Source organism: Hoplias malabaricus, chromosome 14 (assembly GCF_029633855.1).
Source record: "Hoplias malabaricus isolate fHopMal1 chromosome 14, fHopMal1.hap1, whole genome shotgun sequence".
NCBI classification, from domain to species: domain Eukaryota; kingdom Metazoa; phylum Chordata; class Actinopteri; order Characiformes; family Erythrinidae; genus Hoplias; species Hoplias malabaricus.
Window position 1 is genome coordinate 22,382,677 of NC_089813.1, and position 15,452 is coordinate 22,398,128.

The 15,452-nt window shown below is 38.3% G+C and overlaps 1 protein-coding gene across 2 annotated transcripts in view; it reads left to right on the forward strand.

Annotated features, from left to right (window-relative positions):
* Positions 1 to 6,756: 6,756 nt before the first annotated feature.
* si:dkeyp-117b11.1 (B-cell linker protein) overlaps positions 6,757 to 15,452 on the forward strand; it is a 44,124-nt gene continuing 35,428 nt past the window's right edge. For both annotated transcript variants that reach the window (XM_066643994.1, XM_066643995.1), the window contains exons 1-5: positions 6,757 to 7,010; positions 9,039 to 9,061; positions 9,223 to 9,257; positions 11,589 to 11,626; positions 14,769 to 14,862. In XM_066643994.1, the coding sequence (XP_066500091.1) occupies positions 7,002 to 7,010; positions 9,039 to 9,061; positions 9,223 to 9,257; positions 11,589 to 11,626; positions 14,769 to 14,862 (199 nt within the window). In that variant the 5' untranslated portion in view covers positions 6,757 to 7,001. The remainder of the gene's footprint in view (positions 7,011 to 9,038; positions 9,062 to 9,222; positions 9,258 to 11,588; positions 11,627 to 14,768; positions 14,863 to 15,452) is intronic.

Below are 15,452 nucleotides of genomic sequence, written 5' to 3' on the forward strand. Positions count from 1 at the left end.
TTTTTTTTTTTTCTCTTCCCCAGACATTTGCGTCACATAATACTTGGACCATACGGGTGCCTTTCTGGACATGAGTGAGGCTCTGGTCTGTGTATTTTGGGCAGATTTTTTTATGTCAAAATCCATCAGAGCACTATATGGTACCACACGTGCTAACCTGAGGAGAGGCATCAGAATCACCAAAGCAGAGCACAAGAGGACAATAGAGGAGCAGCTAAACAACCCTCGTCAGGTTTGGCAGAGCATCCAGACCCAGGCACAGCTCTTAACTACAACACCACCCACCCTCCCACTACAACACACTTCTGTCTCTGGCTCCCCCCCACACATTATTGCAGCTGAGGATGTGAGACAGGCGCTTTGTGCTGTGAGCCCCAGGAAGGCTACAGGCCCGGATGGGGTACCCGGGAAGGTGCTTAAGGCATGTGCTGACCAGCTATCACAGGTCTTCACCAATATCTTCAACCTGTCACTGAAGCAAGCTGTCCCAGCCTGCTTGAAATCAGCCACCATTATCCCAGTCCCCAAAAAATCACCCACGACCAGTCTCAATGACTTTCGCCCGGTAGCACTCACCCCGGTCATCACCAAGTGCTTTGAGAAACTGGTTCTAAAACACATCAGTGCCTGTCTCTCCCCTACTGTAGACCCGCATCAATTTGCATACCGGACTAACAGATCTACAGAAGACGCAATAGCCATAGCTCTCCATTCAGCGCTGACTCACCTGGAGAAACGGGGGAGTTATGTCAGGATGCTTTTCATTGACTACAGCTCTGCCTTTAACACAATAATTCCGGACATTTTGATCCCCAAGTTAGTCAATCTGGGGCTCCCACCATTAACCTGCTACTGGATCAAAGACGTTCTGACCAACCGACCCCAGCAGGTGAAACTGGTATGTTACTTCTCTTCCGTCCGTACCATCAGCACCGGCTCAGCCCCCCAAGGATGTGTTTTGAGCCCACTTCTCTATTCACTCTACACATCCGACTGCAGTACTGCCCACTCAGAGAACATCATAGTGAAATTTGCTGATGACACAACAGTGGTGGGACTGATAACAGGGGGAGACGATACGGCTTACAGAGATGAGGTCCTGAAACGTGGTGAGTGGAGTGCAGCTAACAACCTGGCACTAAACATCACTAAGACTAAAGAACTCATCCTGGACATCCGGCGGAACAGGACTGCTCCTGCCCCCTTACACATGAACGGAGAACGTGTGGAGCAAGTGGAATCTTTCAAATTCTCCGCAGACCTCTCTTGGACAGTCAACACCTCTGCACTGGTTAAGAAGGCCCAGCAGCGGCTTCATTTCCTGAGGGTGCTCAGGAAGGAGCAACTACACACGCACCTGCTGGTGACCTTCTACCGCTCCTCCATAGAGAGCCTACTGACCTATGCTGTGTCAGTGTGGCACTCCAGCTGCAGAGGCTGACCGATACTGCAGGAAAAATCATTGGCTGCTCTCTGCCTTCCATTAACTCCATCTACAATTCTCGCTGTCTCAGTAGGGCCAGGAACATTCTGAAGGATAACACCCATCCTGGCTTCCACCTCCTTAACCTGTTGCCTTCTGGTAGGCACTACAGGTCCATACCGGCCAAAACAAACAGACTCAGGGACAGCTTATTTCCCAAAACCATCACGCTGCTAAATGAGAATCTGCACTAACTGACATTTACAGTGTGGTTGTCTGTCCTACTTGTCTATAGGGTACTTATATGTTTCTATAGTTTTTTTATTAGATAGTTCTAAATTTCTATTTAAATATTGCACTGTGGGCACTTTTTTTTAAGGAGCAGCTTCCAATTTAGTTGTACTGTGTATACTGTGTATGCTGTGTATAATGATAATAAAGGCTTTCTATTCTATTCATCAGTGGCTCCTCGGTTTCCATTCGTGGAAATGCAGGTGCTAGGTGAGATGCATTCCAGCACCATCTGACAGTTCGTACGAATATGACCCCCTCTTTGCCATCACTTTGAGGGGAGTCATTGGGAGGATCCTGGATTTCTTCATTCAGACAAAAGATCAACATTAAAAAGAGAGATGTCTCCCACCATGCATCTTATCTGTATATGCTTTGCTTTTTTAAGATGATGGCATGCATGGGACTAGTAGCTTGACACCTGAAAAATGAAGCTTTGTGCACATATGTCTCACGTAATATTTCAGCGGGGTAGCACTGAGTTGTAGCATGCAGAGTTGCATGCAGAAAGGATGCAAACTCGTGAGAAGTGAATTGTGATTCATTGTCGGATATAAGTTCTTTTGCACTGTCCTCTGTAACTGGTATGGTACACATGCTTTGATGAATGCCTCCACTTTTCCCATCCTGGTTTACACTTGAGTCATAAGTATAGGTCATTAGCCTAGCTGACCACCTAACTATGCACATACCCGCTCTTCCATGTCCTTTCGAGGATAGTCAGTGGAGTGTGATCTGTTCCTAATGTGATGTTCCTTCCCCACAGGAATGTTCCCTGCCTCTCCATCGTCCACACACATGCCAGTGCCTCCTTTTCCACTGTGGAGTATTTACTTTCTGCCTGGGTGAGTGTGCGTGATGCAAAAGCTACAGTATTATCAGTACCCTCAGAATGCAGCTGTGTAATCACTGCCCTGATACCATAGTCTGATGCGTCTGTGGTAACTATGGTGGGCAGCTCTGTCTTAAAAAATGCAAGCTGTTAACTATGTGTCAAACATTTCAAAATTCTGCTGGGTCTCTTTTGTCCAGACAAATGAAACAGAACCACGAAGAAAGGCATATAATGGCTCCACTACAGCTGTATTATTTTGTATAAATTTTGCATACCAAGATGTAATTCCAGAAATGACCAGAGACTAACTGTGTCTGTAGGTGGAGGAGCTTGGGACACTGCAGCAACATGTGAAGCATTAGGCTGTAGTCCTTTTGCTGACACAGTGTGCCCAAGGAAGGACAATTCAGGTTGCCTGATACGACACTTGTCAAGTCTGAGTCCTGCCTTGTCTATGTGCTGCAGCAGCGACTTCAGATTCTTATTGTGCTCCTCCTGTCACCCATGAAACTATTATATCATCCAGGTGACATTGCACTCCTGCCTGACCCTTCAGAATGAAGGCTGGACCTCTGGCCTGGTTTTCACTTGATGAATGAAGCCTTTAGCACAGCCAAGAGCAGTTTTTTTTTGTAGTTACCACCGTGGACATTGAGTGGTTGCATGCAGCATAACTGACAATGTCATTAAGTATCTGTAACTGCAACACTGAAAATAAATCCCTTCCAAGCCCTGCAGATCCCTGCTGCACAATATATAGTTCAGCTAAAGTAATACGGTCACCTAATATTACATTGGCCTTCGAACACCCATTGACACTACTATTGACATTACCCCCAAAGCTAAACAGGCTAAACTTTGGTGCATGTAAGAAAAACTGCTTGTATACTGCCATTGGTAAAATGGAGACAGCTAAACCTGTGTCCACCATTATTGTGTGTGCACACTGAAAGTGATATAATCGATCAGCGTCGCCCGTGCAGCAGGGGATATGTCACTGGTGGGAATGTCCAGCAAGACACTGACGGGCAGTGCTGGACTGAGGTGCATCACCAAGCAAACCATGAGTTTAAAGGAACAGCAACAAGTGTAAGAGCAGGCTTTATTTCACAAAATTATCACAATCCTGACATGACTTTTTATATCTTTTGTCTGAACCTCATTTTATAATAAAAAAGAAAACCCCTGAAATTACAAACCTATAGATGTGTGTTTTTGTAACAATCACTGAATATTATTTTTAGCTAACTAAAATGTCAACTGTAATTTGGGCATAATGTATAATTTCTCAAAAAAGAAAAAAAAAAAAAAAGCTATTTAAACATTCAAAGCAAATATTACAACAAAACATATTGTATAATTAAGTTTATACTTATACTTTATTTAATTAGGAAACATTATAATTGTAGATTTTAAAGTTGTGTTGATTATTCTTTTGAAATTAGTTTACATACACAGCTTTACCATAATGTTTAAAATACGCAGTTCCTCCGAAACAGTGAGGGGGCTTTTCCAAATGGAAGGCTTGACCGTATAAGAGTAGAAGAGAAGGGTGGTTCCATCCTTCGGAAGTTACATTGTGCAGTTCCGGTACTGCTGAATCCCAGAGTAGCAATTGCCCAACCATTTCTACCAGCCCATCCTTATATTACAAGGAGCCCTGTCCATTTCAAACACTTAGCGTGGGGATAACGCACTGTATTTTGGCATGTTAGGAAATTATACTACAGGCAAACACCACAAGACATGCGTGCAAAAAGTGAACTCCACCATAGTAAAATCAATTGAGAATATATTTTATATTGTTTATTAACAAAACTATTTTTAAAAAGTATGCAATTTTAAGTTTGGGAAAATTAACTCTGTTGACAACATTATAAATTAACTAAACTTATAATATTAAGTTATCAAGAGAACATTTTATGTTTTACATTCATTAGCTAATTATTTGCAATTGAATTAAATAGTGTAATCAAAAACTTAAAATCAAATATAAGCAAATTTTAAAGAAAAAAATATAATAAAAAATACAGTGTGAGGAAAAAATACATTGTTGAAAGTCAGAGAATGTTCCAGAAAGACTGAGACAGAGGCACAATTACATTGAGAAGTGGTAGTTTAAGATGAAATGAATAATCCATGGGTTAAATCCACATTGAATGTGTGGAAAACTATAATAAAAGTAAAAAAAATTTGAAATGGGGAATTATTCCAAATGTTTACCAAATATATAAAAGATTAATTGTATAAATAGTATAATAATAAATATAATAGTATAATAAAAGATTTATAATGTGTGACAAAGGGAATAACAGCTAGGCATGTCATAGTAGAGAAAGAAATTATGAGTTTCCAAACATTAAAAGAATATGTTCTTTTAGAGAGAGACTTTTCTTATCTTCAAATTAGAAATTACTTTGACCAGAAAGTAAAAAATGTTTGTGGGAATATATACAGATTGAATTAGTAGAATTATAAATTAAAGCATAAACATCTGAAGACGATTCGTGTTATAAAGTTATTTCTAAGATTTATAAAACACTTAAGTATGAATACACACTCAACAGAATATGTAAAAGAAAAATGGGAAAGGGGGAAACAATGGAAATTACAGATGAAGAATGAATGGCTATATGGTGTTCTCAGTGTAAAATTACCAAGTCTATAAAACGGAAAGAATTTGATCAGATTTTATATTACACCTCAGCAGACAGCACATATAGCCGCTGCTATATGTTACTCTACTTGGGTTAAATTCACTTGGACAATGGACAAATAGATAAATAATTAAGGGCTGTGCAAAATGGCATTGACTAGGAAGCGGTTACAACCAGAAGTACCAACTGTAGATGATTGGATAGATATAACCAAAGAGAGTTACATAATGGAAAATATCACATTTTCAGTTAATGTAATAATGGATTCATTATTAAAAACACTGGAGCATTTGGTTAAACTATGTAACAGAAAAGAGACCTAATGTGATATCAGGACTATAATCAATATGACTGAATAAATTTGAATGAATCAATAGACTGTTTTTTATATTAAGATGTAGAGAATGCTTTGAAATATTTGACCTGTAATGCCTCCATCAAAAGACAAAAAGAAAAGAAGTGGTAGTTCAACTTAATCATGTGCATGTGCATTTTTCAGCCGCCAGGCGCCGCTTCGTTGTCACTGGAGGCGCCATCCATCCTCTACTGACTACTTTTTCCTACTGCCACTGCCTGCTCCTTGCTGCCAGCTGCCAGTTAGGGGTTAAACCCAAACTCCAGACAGGGTAATGAGGGATTAAATAGATTACATAGATTATATAGCCACTTTACCTACCAAACGTACATATTACACCACTAAAACAGTCTGACATTCCCTGCCCACAAACTATAATATTAAGAGAATCTAACCTCCAAACTCGGGCGGCACGGTGGCGCAGCAGGTAGTGTAGCAGTCACACAGTTCCAGGGTGACTGTCGGTGAGGAGTTTGCTGTGTTTTCCCCATGTCCGCATGGGTTTCCTCCGGTTACTCTGGTTTCCTCCAAAAACACAGGTTGGTAGGTAGATTAGCGACTCAAAAGTGTCCGTAGGTGTGAATGTGTGTTGCCCTGTGAAGGACTGGCGCCCCCTCCAGGGTGTATTCCCGCCTTGCATTCCAGGTAGGCTCTGGACCCACCACGACCCTGAACTGGATAAGCAGTTACAGATAATGAATGAATGAATAACCTCCAAACTTCTCATGCGAATGCCAATTCTAGATTCGAGATTCCTAATTAAATAAGGAACTGCAGAAAATATCTGCATAATTCTCTCGTATTTCTTGTACATCCTAAGTTTTTAGAGAAAGGAATGTGGGTTTGGCAAATGGAAGTGCAATTAAATATTTGTAGTGTTAATTTCTTTATTTCTCAACCATGGCAGAGTTACGCCAACTTTTATGTTAAATCATTATTTATTTAAATATTTCTTTTAAAAAATATTAAATATTTGAAAATGTCTGGTTATTTATTCATTTAAATCATAATTTAGTGCAACAGGCTTTTTTTCTTCCCCCTCTTCTGTGTATCTCCAACAAGTATAGTTTAGAAACACTCGTGTAGTTTTGTTACTGACTGAATGTTTTTAGATAAAATTCGCGAAAACAGTAAACGTATATTTTTAATAACAATTTTTTATACCTCAGAACGTAAGAGAGACAATAATGCCAATATATCACCGGGATAAGGAACAAAAAGCGTTTTGTTTGTGTTGCCGCTGTCACGCGCCTTCCGACCGATAACCGAACTGACATGCAAACGGTTGCTCACACGGTAGCCATGCAAATCGCTGTCGCACACTGACACACACACACATACACACACGTGTATATCACTCCGGCTTCTGACTACCCTCATACAGTCGTATATTTGCATCTGAGCCACAGAGCAGAAGTTCCTGATGAGCTCAAGAGGACAATGACCATGGTAATATACACTTCTTTAATTTATAAACTATTATACTACCTTTATTTATATAGGGTTTAATGCTTTCACTTCAGAGATGTTATTAACTCTTCGACTTTGGATTCTTTGGTATAGTTATGCTCAGCTATGATTACATTTTAAGTCTCAATTTGAACTGCACATTTACTTTAGATATACAACCACTGATGCATTCATTTTGAGTTCATTGTTAGAGCTGAAGATCATAAAATCTACCACATTTACATTTTTGGCATATCTTTTTGGCAAATCTCATAAAAAATGTCTTATAATTTTGTAATGTTTAGTTCCCAAGAATTGGTTTTGCGTGGTATACTTACCAGAACACAGCAGGCATGGTGATACTAAGCGCAAAGGGAAATATGTGTTGAATGTTACTAGAGAGATTTCTGACTTTAGTGTAAGTTTTGTTTTAGAAATATCCTGACCTTTTGGTTAACTGATCTTTTTTGTTGATAAACTGCAGTTTTCATTGTGTTCATCTGTACTTTGTTGAGTGCTCCAAATCCTCCTTATCTGATAAAGAACCACATGTCTGGTGCAGATGCTTCCATTTCCTGTAAAATGTAATATCATTCACAGGGACTCCACAGTGATATAAAATTTTAGGCTATGGAAATTATTATGCTATTTTTCTCCTCTCAGTACTTTGAAGCACCTACCATTTTGTGTCATAAGTTAGTGTGTGTTCCTTAAAAAAAAACCTTTTTTTTGTTTCAGCCTGTTCAGATTACTTCTGCTTTGTAACCTGAACACCACAGGTGTTTCTGCCACTAAATATAGCATATAGAGTAAAACCTTATCTTACAATTATATTTAGTTCTGTGACCGAGTTCGTTACGCAATTTGCTCATATATCAAATTAAATTTCCCCATTAAAATTAATTCAAATTCTATCAATCTGTTTCAGCCCCACAAAAACGTGGTTTTACGTTATTAAATATGAAACATCTACATGAGGGGAAAAATGGGCAGTAGGAGGGCATCTCTGTCATATTGAAAAATAAATGTATGATAATATGTTTGAGTTCACCAGAATTAAGTAGTGAATTTTACACAGTCAGAAGCTGCATTCCCCATATCTGTTCCATTCTTCCTGCTCAGAACTCTTTTGCATAAACTCTAACTCCTTGAACAAGGAAATAGTGCTGTGGAAACAAGCCTGCTTCACAAACTCTCAAAAACCTGGCATGTGTGCCCTTATGTGAAGATGAGCAGCATGGTAAAAGCATAACATTGTAATACTCAAAGGCATTTCAAAATATGTAATATTGCCATGTATGTTAAGTGCAAATGTTGAGATCTGTGTGTGTGTGTGTGTGTGTGTGTGTGTGTGTGTGTGTGTGTGTGTGTGTGAGAAAAGGGAAATATAGAGATCAGCTGATGGCTTTCATGATGCCCTGATGCTCATGGAGCTTCAAATACTGAAGTTTGCAAACAAGTTAGAAAGGCCCAAATAATGCAGGAGAAAACCATTGTCTGTGCAACTGAAAAATACTGAATGAGATATCCATGAGTGAATAACTCCTTAATGTTCAGCTTTTGCAAAAATTATATTCAAATGATGGTCTTTCTCTATAAATTGCATACTTTCCTACACTGACAGTTAAGCCGACACTGAAATTACAGAATAAACTGAATAAATTAGAAGAAAAAACAAAAGTTTTTTCTTCTTTTAGAATAGTATGAAGTTATAAAACAAGCTAGATTTAGATTAAATTAGATAATTGTACTTAATATATGCATTTAAAAGTAAGTTATCATGCTCAAACTATTTGAAGGTTTTTTTTTTAATAAGAGGTCTTTGTCTAATAAAATTACATTATATAATGAGTATATTCTAATAGGCTAAATATACAGATCTGTCTTGTCTGAGGATTACCAATATTCTTAACTTAATCTATAAAATCTCTGTCATTTTAATGATATTTGCTGTTGTTCATTGTTGTTGTGCTAATGGTATTCATTATAAAATATTTTTCATATGCTACTTCTCATGCTTTCTTTCAGAGTTTTTTTGAAAAGTTGAAAAAGTAAGTATTGACACATTGCTTTATAGGTTTAGACACTATTAATACATACAATAAAAAGTGAAAACCACATACACACCACACAGAAATGACAGATTATAGTACCTAATATATATCTCTCTTTTTAAATGTTATTCTTACTTTTGCTTTCTTTGATTTTACAGACACAGTGCCCCTCCAGCCCCACCCAAAAGAATAGGTAAATTCTTAACTGTGTATATAATTTTATAAAATTTTAAAAATGGTGTTGTAATGATAATATATATTTTATGAACTGACAGTAAGCGAACAAATACATTTACAAGTAGGATTGACCATGGGATAGTTATTTTTCAACCACAGAACTCAGACTACTAACAAATTTTCAGGAATTTTGTTAAATGTTAGTTTAGTATAAACCTGTTGGCTTTTTACAATGAATGCACAGGACTGCGCAGTATGTTTGCCTATAATTATTTATGTCCCATTGTTAAAGCACACATGCTCAAAGGCTAAGACTTTGTAATTACCCTTTTGAGGAATGGCAATATTCAACCATTTGTTTGCTGCATTAATGACCAAAATAAAATTGCCAACTATTTCTACACAGCAGGAAATGCCTTGCTGCCAAAAAAGAAGCCACCCTTCTCTCATGAATAGATTTTATTTTATTAATTTATAACTCCACTTTCTCAAATTACTTGTCATTATAATGTGCTGTTCATGCTATCTTACAATCATGCTCCCAAAACAGAATCTTGGAATAAATGGATTTAATTAACAGGGAGCAAGAAATATTTTGTCTGTTCCAGTAGAATTCTGCAAAGATATCTGGACCTATTTTATGTGGAAATTATTTGATTATGCAGCATCTAAACATTTTTAAAATTTGTTTGTTTGTTTGTATTTGAAATACAAATCCTGTTTCTGGAAAAATTTTGTTTTTAAATGTATTTTTTAAATATAATTCCATAGAACAAGTATCAGAAATGTGTTAGTCCTCTTAAACTTTTGACTTTAACTGACAAAAGTACAACATATAAATATTTCCAGTTTTTACACTAACTGGTTTGCATGTTGTATATAAACATCATTCATTCATTCATTCATTCATTCATTATCTGTAACCGCTTATCCAGTTCAAGGTCGTGGTGGGTCCAGAGCCTACCTGGAATCATTGGGCGCAAAGCGGGAATACACCCTGGAGGGGGCGCCAGTCCTTCACAGGGCAACATACACATTCACTCAGACACTCACACCTACGGACACTTTTGAGTCGCCAATCCACCTATCAACGTGCGTTTTTGGACTGAGGGAGGAAACCTCCGGAGCACCCGGAGGAAACCCACGCGGACACTGGGAGAACACACCAACTCCTCACAGACAGTCACCCGGAGCGGGAATCAAACCCACAGCCTCCAGGCCCCTGGAGCTGTGTGACTGCAACACTCCCTGCTGCGCCACGGTGCTGCCCTGTATTTAAACAGTTTTTTTTTTATTTAATGCCTGCAGCACAGACAGATAAGTTGGGATTGATGCATGTTTGCCATTGTATTACATCAACTTCTGTTTTAATGACAATTTTTATGATTTAGGAACTGAGGATACAAATTGTTTAATTGCAAATGAAATTTTTGCCCGTACTTGTTTGACGCCAGACTTAAGCCGCCGAGCAGTCTGTGGTCACAGTTGTCTGATCCTCTTCCACAGGAGAGTGATCTCACCAGCAGGCAAGCCAGTCAACCACATTAACTCAACAAAGTCAACAAAGCCATGCTGTTGTAGCATGTGCAGAACAAGCCATCGCATTGTCTTGCTGAAATAACCATGAACTTTCCAAGAAAAAACTTTATGGTAGTGTATTTCTCTCTATGATCCCATTTGGTACAGAGAACGTGATGTCTGGAAAACTAGCACAGCACACATTTCCACTGTTTTTGAGATCATCTGAGATAAGGTTGCCCCCTCCAGGGTCTGTTCCTGCCTTGCACCCCAATGATTCCGGGTAGGCTCCGGACCCACCTCGACCCTGAATTGGATAAGCGGTTACAGACAATGAATGAATGAGAGAAGGTTGGGCCCAGAAAATAGATGGTCTTTCTGCAAAAAATAGATGCATGGCTTTATCTTTGCATAAAATTTTCAGTTAACACTCCTTGATGCAGCAATGGACTGTGTTAAATAACTGTGTTAAATTGTTCTGAAGGTTTCTCAAGCCCTACTACTCTGGAAAGATTAATAATAGATAGTGGGACAGTTCTGTGAAAATTTGACTGCAATCAGCCTCAAGGCCGTTGGCAAGGCAAAGTATTAATGTTGAACCATTAGTTCCGGCTAATATTAACCAATTTAGTTCATCCTAAAGGGCAAAAGTTTTTCCTTTCTGTTACTGAGGTGATGGTTTGTGTTAGGGTTATGTGTAGCTGTCGTGGTAATTAACTACATTTGTCATGTCAGTGGAAAATCCTAACATGTATAGTGGAACAAAGTATGTGTTTGTGTCCTTGCTACTCTGTTGCTGGCACTCACTCTTTGTTTGTTCATTTTTTAGATACCAGTGCCACATATGGTTGGTCAGAGGAAGAATTTGTAAGTCAAGTGGTCACACAGATGTACAAGTCAATGTGCTCTCTTGTTGTTATAGTATGTTCTCAGTATTTGGTGCTGTGTTTTTAAACACTTTTTGGATGTAGTGCTTCCTTCTAAACATAATAACTGGACATGTTTATTTAAACATTTAATTATGCCAGGAGAGTCAGATCTCGTGCATCAGTCAAAGTTTTATAGCTACCTCTAATTCTTTAAAGATAATTTAGATGATTTATTAAAATCTGGATCTCAATATAAGTAAATTGCCTTTTAATAGATCAAATAAAACAACATTACATGCAAGGCACAAGTTTAACACAAATAGCCAAGCATAGCAGCAGCACTAAACACAGAGTAAGTATACTTCCTGGCACATATTATTAAGTTATAACTGCAGTAAAGATTTGTCAAAATTACAATAATATATGGGTCAAATAGTGAATATATATTTTAATTAACAATTGGAAGATTAGAATTATGCATTAAATATTACATAATCTGAAAGTGATCCTGATTGCAGTAAAGACAAGTCAAATTCAGCTAGAATTTATGTTTCTGTTAATAAAATCTAAAATAAGTGTATATTCTCTCAATAAGTCACTAAGTCAAGTCAAACTGAAAGATGCTGTAACACGTAGTCTACTTGTGAAAAGGAAAGTATCTATCTCACTTCTTGTTTATGAAGCAAGCCATTAACTGCTGCCACCTCTCACTTCCCTTATAGAAACTTATAATTGAATGACATGCTTATGATAATGTCAGTGATTCTGTCGTGTTGTACTGATATTTATTGTACCACCAGAATATTCTGAACACCTCTGAAACTGGTTGGTATAAAAGACTTAAAAGTAATCTTGCCAACTTTTCTTTTTAAAAGAACAAACCAAAGTATGAGCGATATTTCTGTTTTGTGGTGTGGGCAGGGTGGAATGGAGGTGGGGGCAAGTCATATTTGCAAACAGTTGCTGTCCAGTGCAAAAGATGTATCCACAAAACAGCAACTATACAGGAGAAGGAAAGAAAATCTTCTTAAATTTCAGTGGAAGTAAATGTAAAAAATTTAGAAATTATTTTATTCCATATTATTTATTTTGGAGTATATCTGATTGTCTATACATCACGAAATTTTCACACAATGTGAAGGACATCTTCTTCTGTGTCGTGGAAATCTAAAATTTAACAAAAAAAGAGATACATGTGTTTTTCTTTGGAAAACAACAATATTAGTGTATAATATACATGGCAAAATAAAATAATCTATATTTTACTAAGTCAAGTGTGAGGTATCTTTCACCATAAAGTAGTTTCTTTCCCAGTTTAGTTGAATGGTACATTCGTTCATTAACATTTTCCTGTACTGCAAATGTAGTAAATGGCTTACATGATACCAGTCTTGATTAAGGTCACACCATATTTAATGCCATGAAGTACCTCTTTTTTATTATAGCTTCATGTGCTTTACTAAGGTTACACTTTGTGACTTTCATTTTTAGATTTTATCCCAACTCTTGACACCTACTGCTAGTTGATGGAATCAACTCCTCAACTCCACTTGATTTTAATTTTTTGTCACATATGAAGTCCAGAAAATGTCCAAAAATTGCCCTTTAATGCTTGTATAGCTGGTGGTTTAGGCATGGAGTGGTGCCTGTGTAGTGTATTCAGGAAGCACAGCATGATTTAAATTAAACACAGGATAAGATGTAAAATATCTTATGCCTATCTATTAGAGCTTTACAAAGTGCCCACCCCACTCCTTTTCTACATGTAACAATGACATTCCTGTAATCATCTGTCTTTGACCATTTAAATGCTAACCCACATATTGCACAAAAAAAAAAAAATCTGTTCTTCTCTAATAATATAGTACAGTTCCCCCATAGAGACTGGGGGATAAAAACATCATGGACTTCGAATTCCCTCACATATGTGACATGGAGACGCAGGCATATGAGCATGGGCACACACTAACACACACACACGTAAACACAGGCTGCACCAATGTGCGCAAACACACATACCCATCACACACACACACACACGAAAGGCCAACTGATCATCTAGGCTCTGCCATTTCTGCAGCACAGTAATGCACAATTCTTGTGGTGTCCATGTGATTGTTTGGTTCACAGATAGAATGAGATTAATTATTGATTATTTATCTGTTTTCTTTATGTGGATGGTGCATGGTACTTATTGTGTGATTATTTGCTTTTTAGACAATAATACTTTTTTTTTTATAAATATTTTCTGATCCCACGGTCACTGCACTGATAAACTGCCCGCTCCCTCGAATGACAATAAAATTTAATTCCATGCTGCAAGGTCTGCTGTGGTGGGACATGCAAGTCACACAAGACCTCTAATCTCCTGGAACCCCCATTCGCTAGCTTTACAGCCCTACCATACGCTTAACCGTAAAGCCACACTGGCCTCTCTGATGACTAAGGCTGTACCTAGCCCCACTGGCAACGTTAATATATGCCTAGTGCAACCAGTTCCATGTGAACTTTACTTAATACAACACCAGCATCTGCAATAATACAACACAGCACCCCACTCACATGTCCTATTCTCCATGTACCTATAACACATTTATATCTCATTCTCTGTTCACACATGGACTCGCTTAGATACTGCCCAGATTTTGTTATATGCGGCTGGCAGGATAATGTCTGGGTAATATTTGAACCATCCGTCACAAATGGTTCAGACATTTGCATTCACACATATAGTTCCTTCCTCTAGGCAAAAGCATTTAAATAAATAGCTGCAGAATCACACGCACTTCAATTATTTAAAAAAGTCTCTTGACATGCTTTTATGTATGTAAACCAAACTGTACTTTACTTCTTTTTTTGATCATCTTCCATAATTAAACAAGCATGAGAGTTCACAAATTCTACTCTTTTCCATAAGCTTTGAGAATCTTAGCCTTTTTAATGTCTACATTTAGTTCTACACTGGGAGAAAAGCATTATGAACAAAATCATATTGTTTAATGTTATCAGTTATAGCATCAGTGGATGCAAAAAATGGAATTCATAACCTCAATGCCCCCCTTGCCAAATGTTGTCTATATATCAAAGTATTTCCTTAGGGTCTTAACCAAGGTAGTGTCTGTGTTTGTGTTTTCATGCAGGGTGAGGAAGATGGTGATACATATGAACTTCCACCTTGTGAGCGACCCACTATCAAACTCCAACGTCCGCCAGTGGAGGAGAATGTTTACCTTGGTACTTTAAACTCTCTTGCCAACCCTCACAAAACCAAGAATAGTTTTTATTCATTTATTTTAATTTAGTTCCATTGTAAACTGTTTGGGCAGCACGGTGGTGCAGCAGGTAGTGTCGCAGTCACACAGCTCCAGGGACCTGGAAGTTGTGGAATCAAGTCCCGCTCCAGGAGACTGTCTGTGAGGAGTTGGTGTGTTCTCCCTGTGTCCGCCTGAGTTTCCTCCGTGTGCTCCGGTTTCCTCACACAGTCCAAAAACACACGTTGGTAGTTTGGTAGGCTCAAAAAGTGTCTGTAGGTGTAAGTGTGTAAGTGAATGTGTGTGTGTTCCTGGCACCCCAGGACTGGGGTGGCACCCCCTCCAGGGTGTAATCCTGCCTTGTGCCCAATGATTCCAGGTAGGTTTTCAGGAATTCGTTGAGTGCAAAATCATGTTTTTGTTTTGATCAGGCATATTTCTAATTATTTTTTATATGCAAAATTCATTCATTATCTGTAACCGCTTATCCAATTCAGGGTCGCGGTGGTTCCAGAGCCCACCTGGAATCATTGGGCGCAAGGCAGGAATACACCCTGGAGGGGGCGCGCCAGT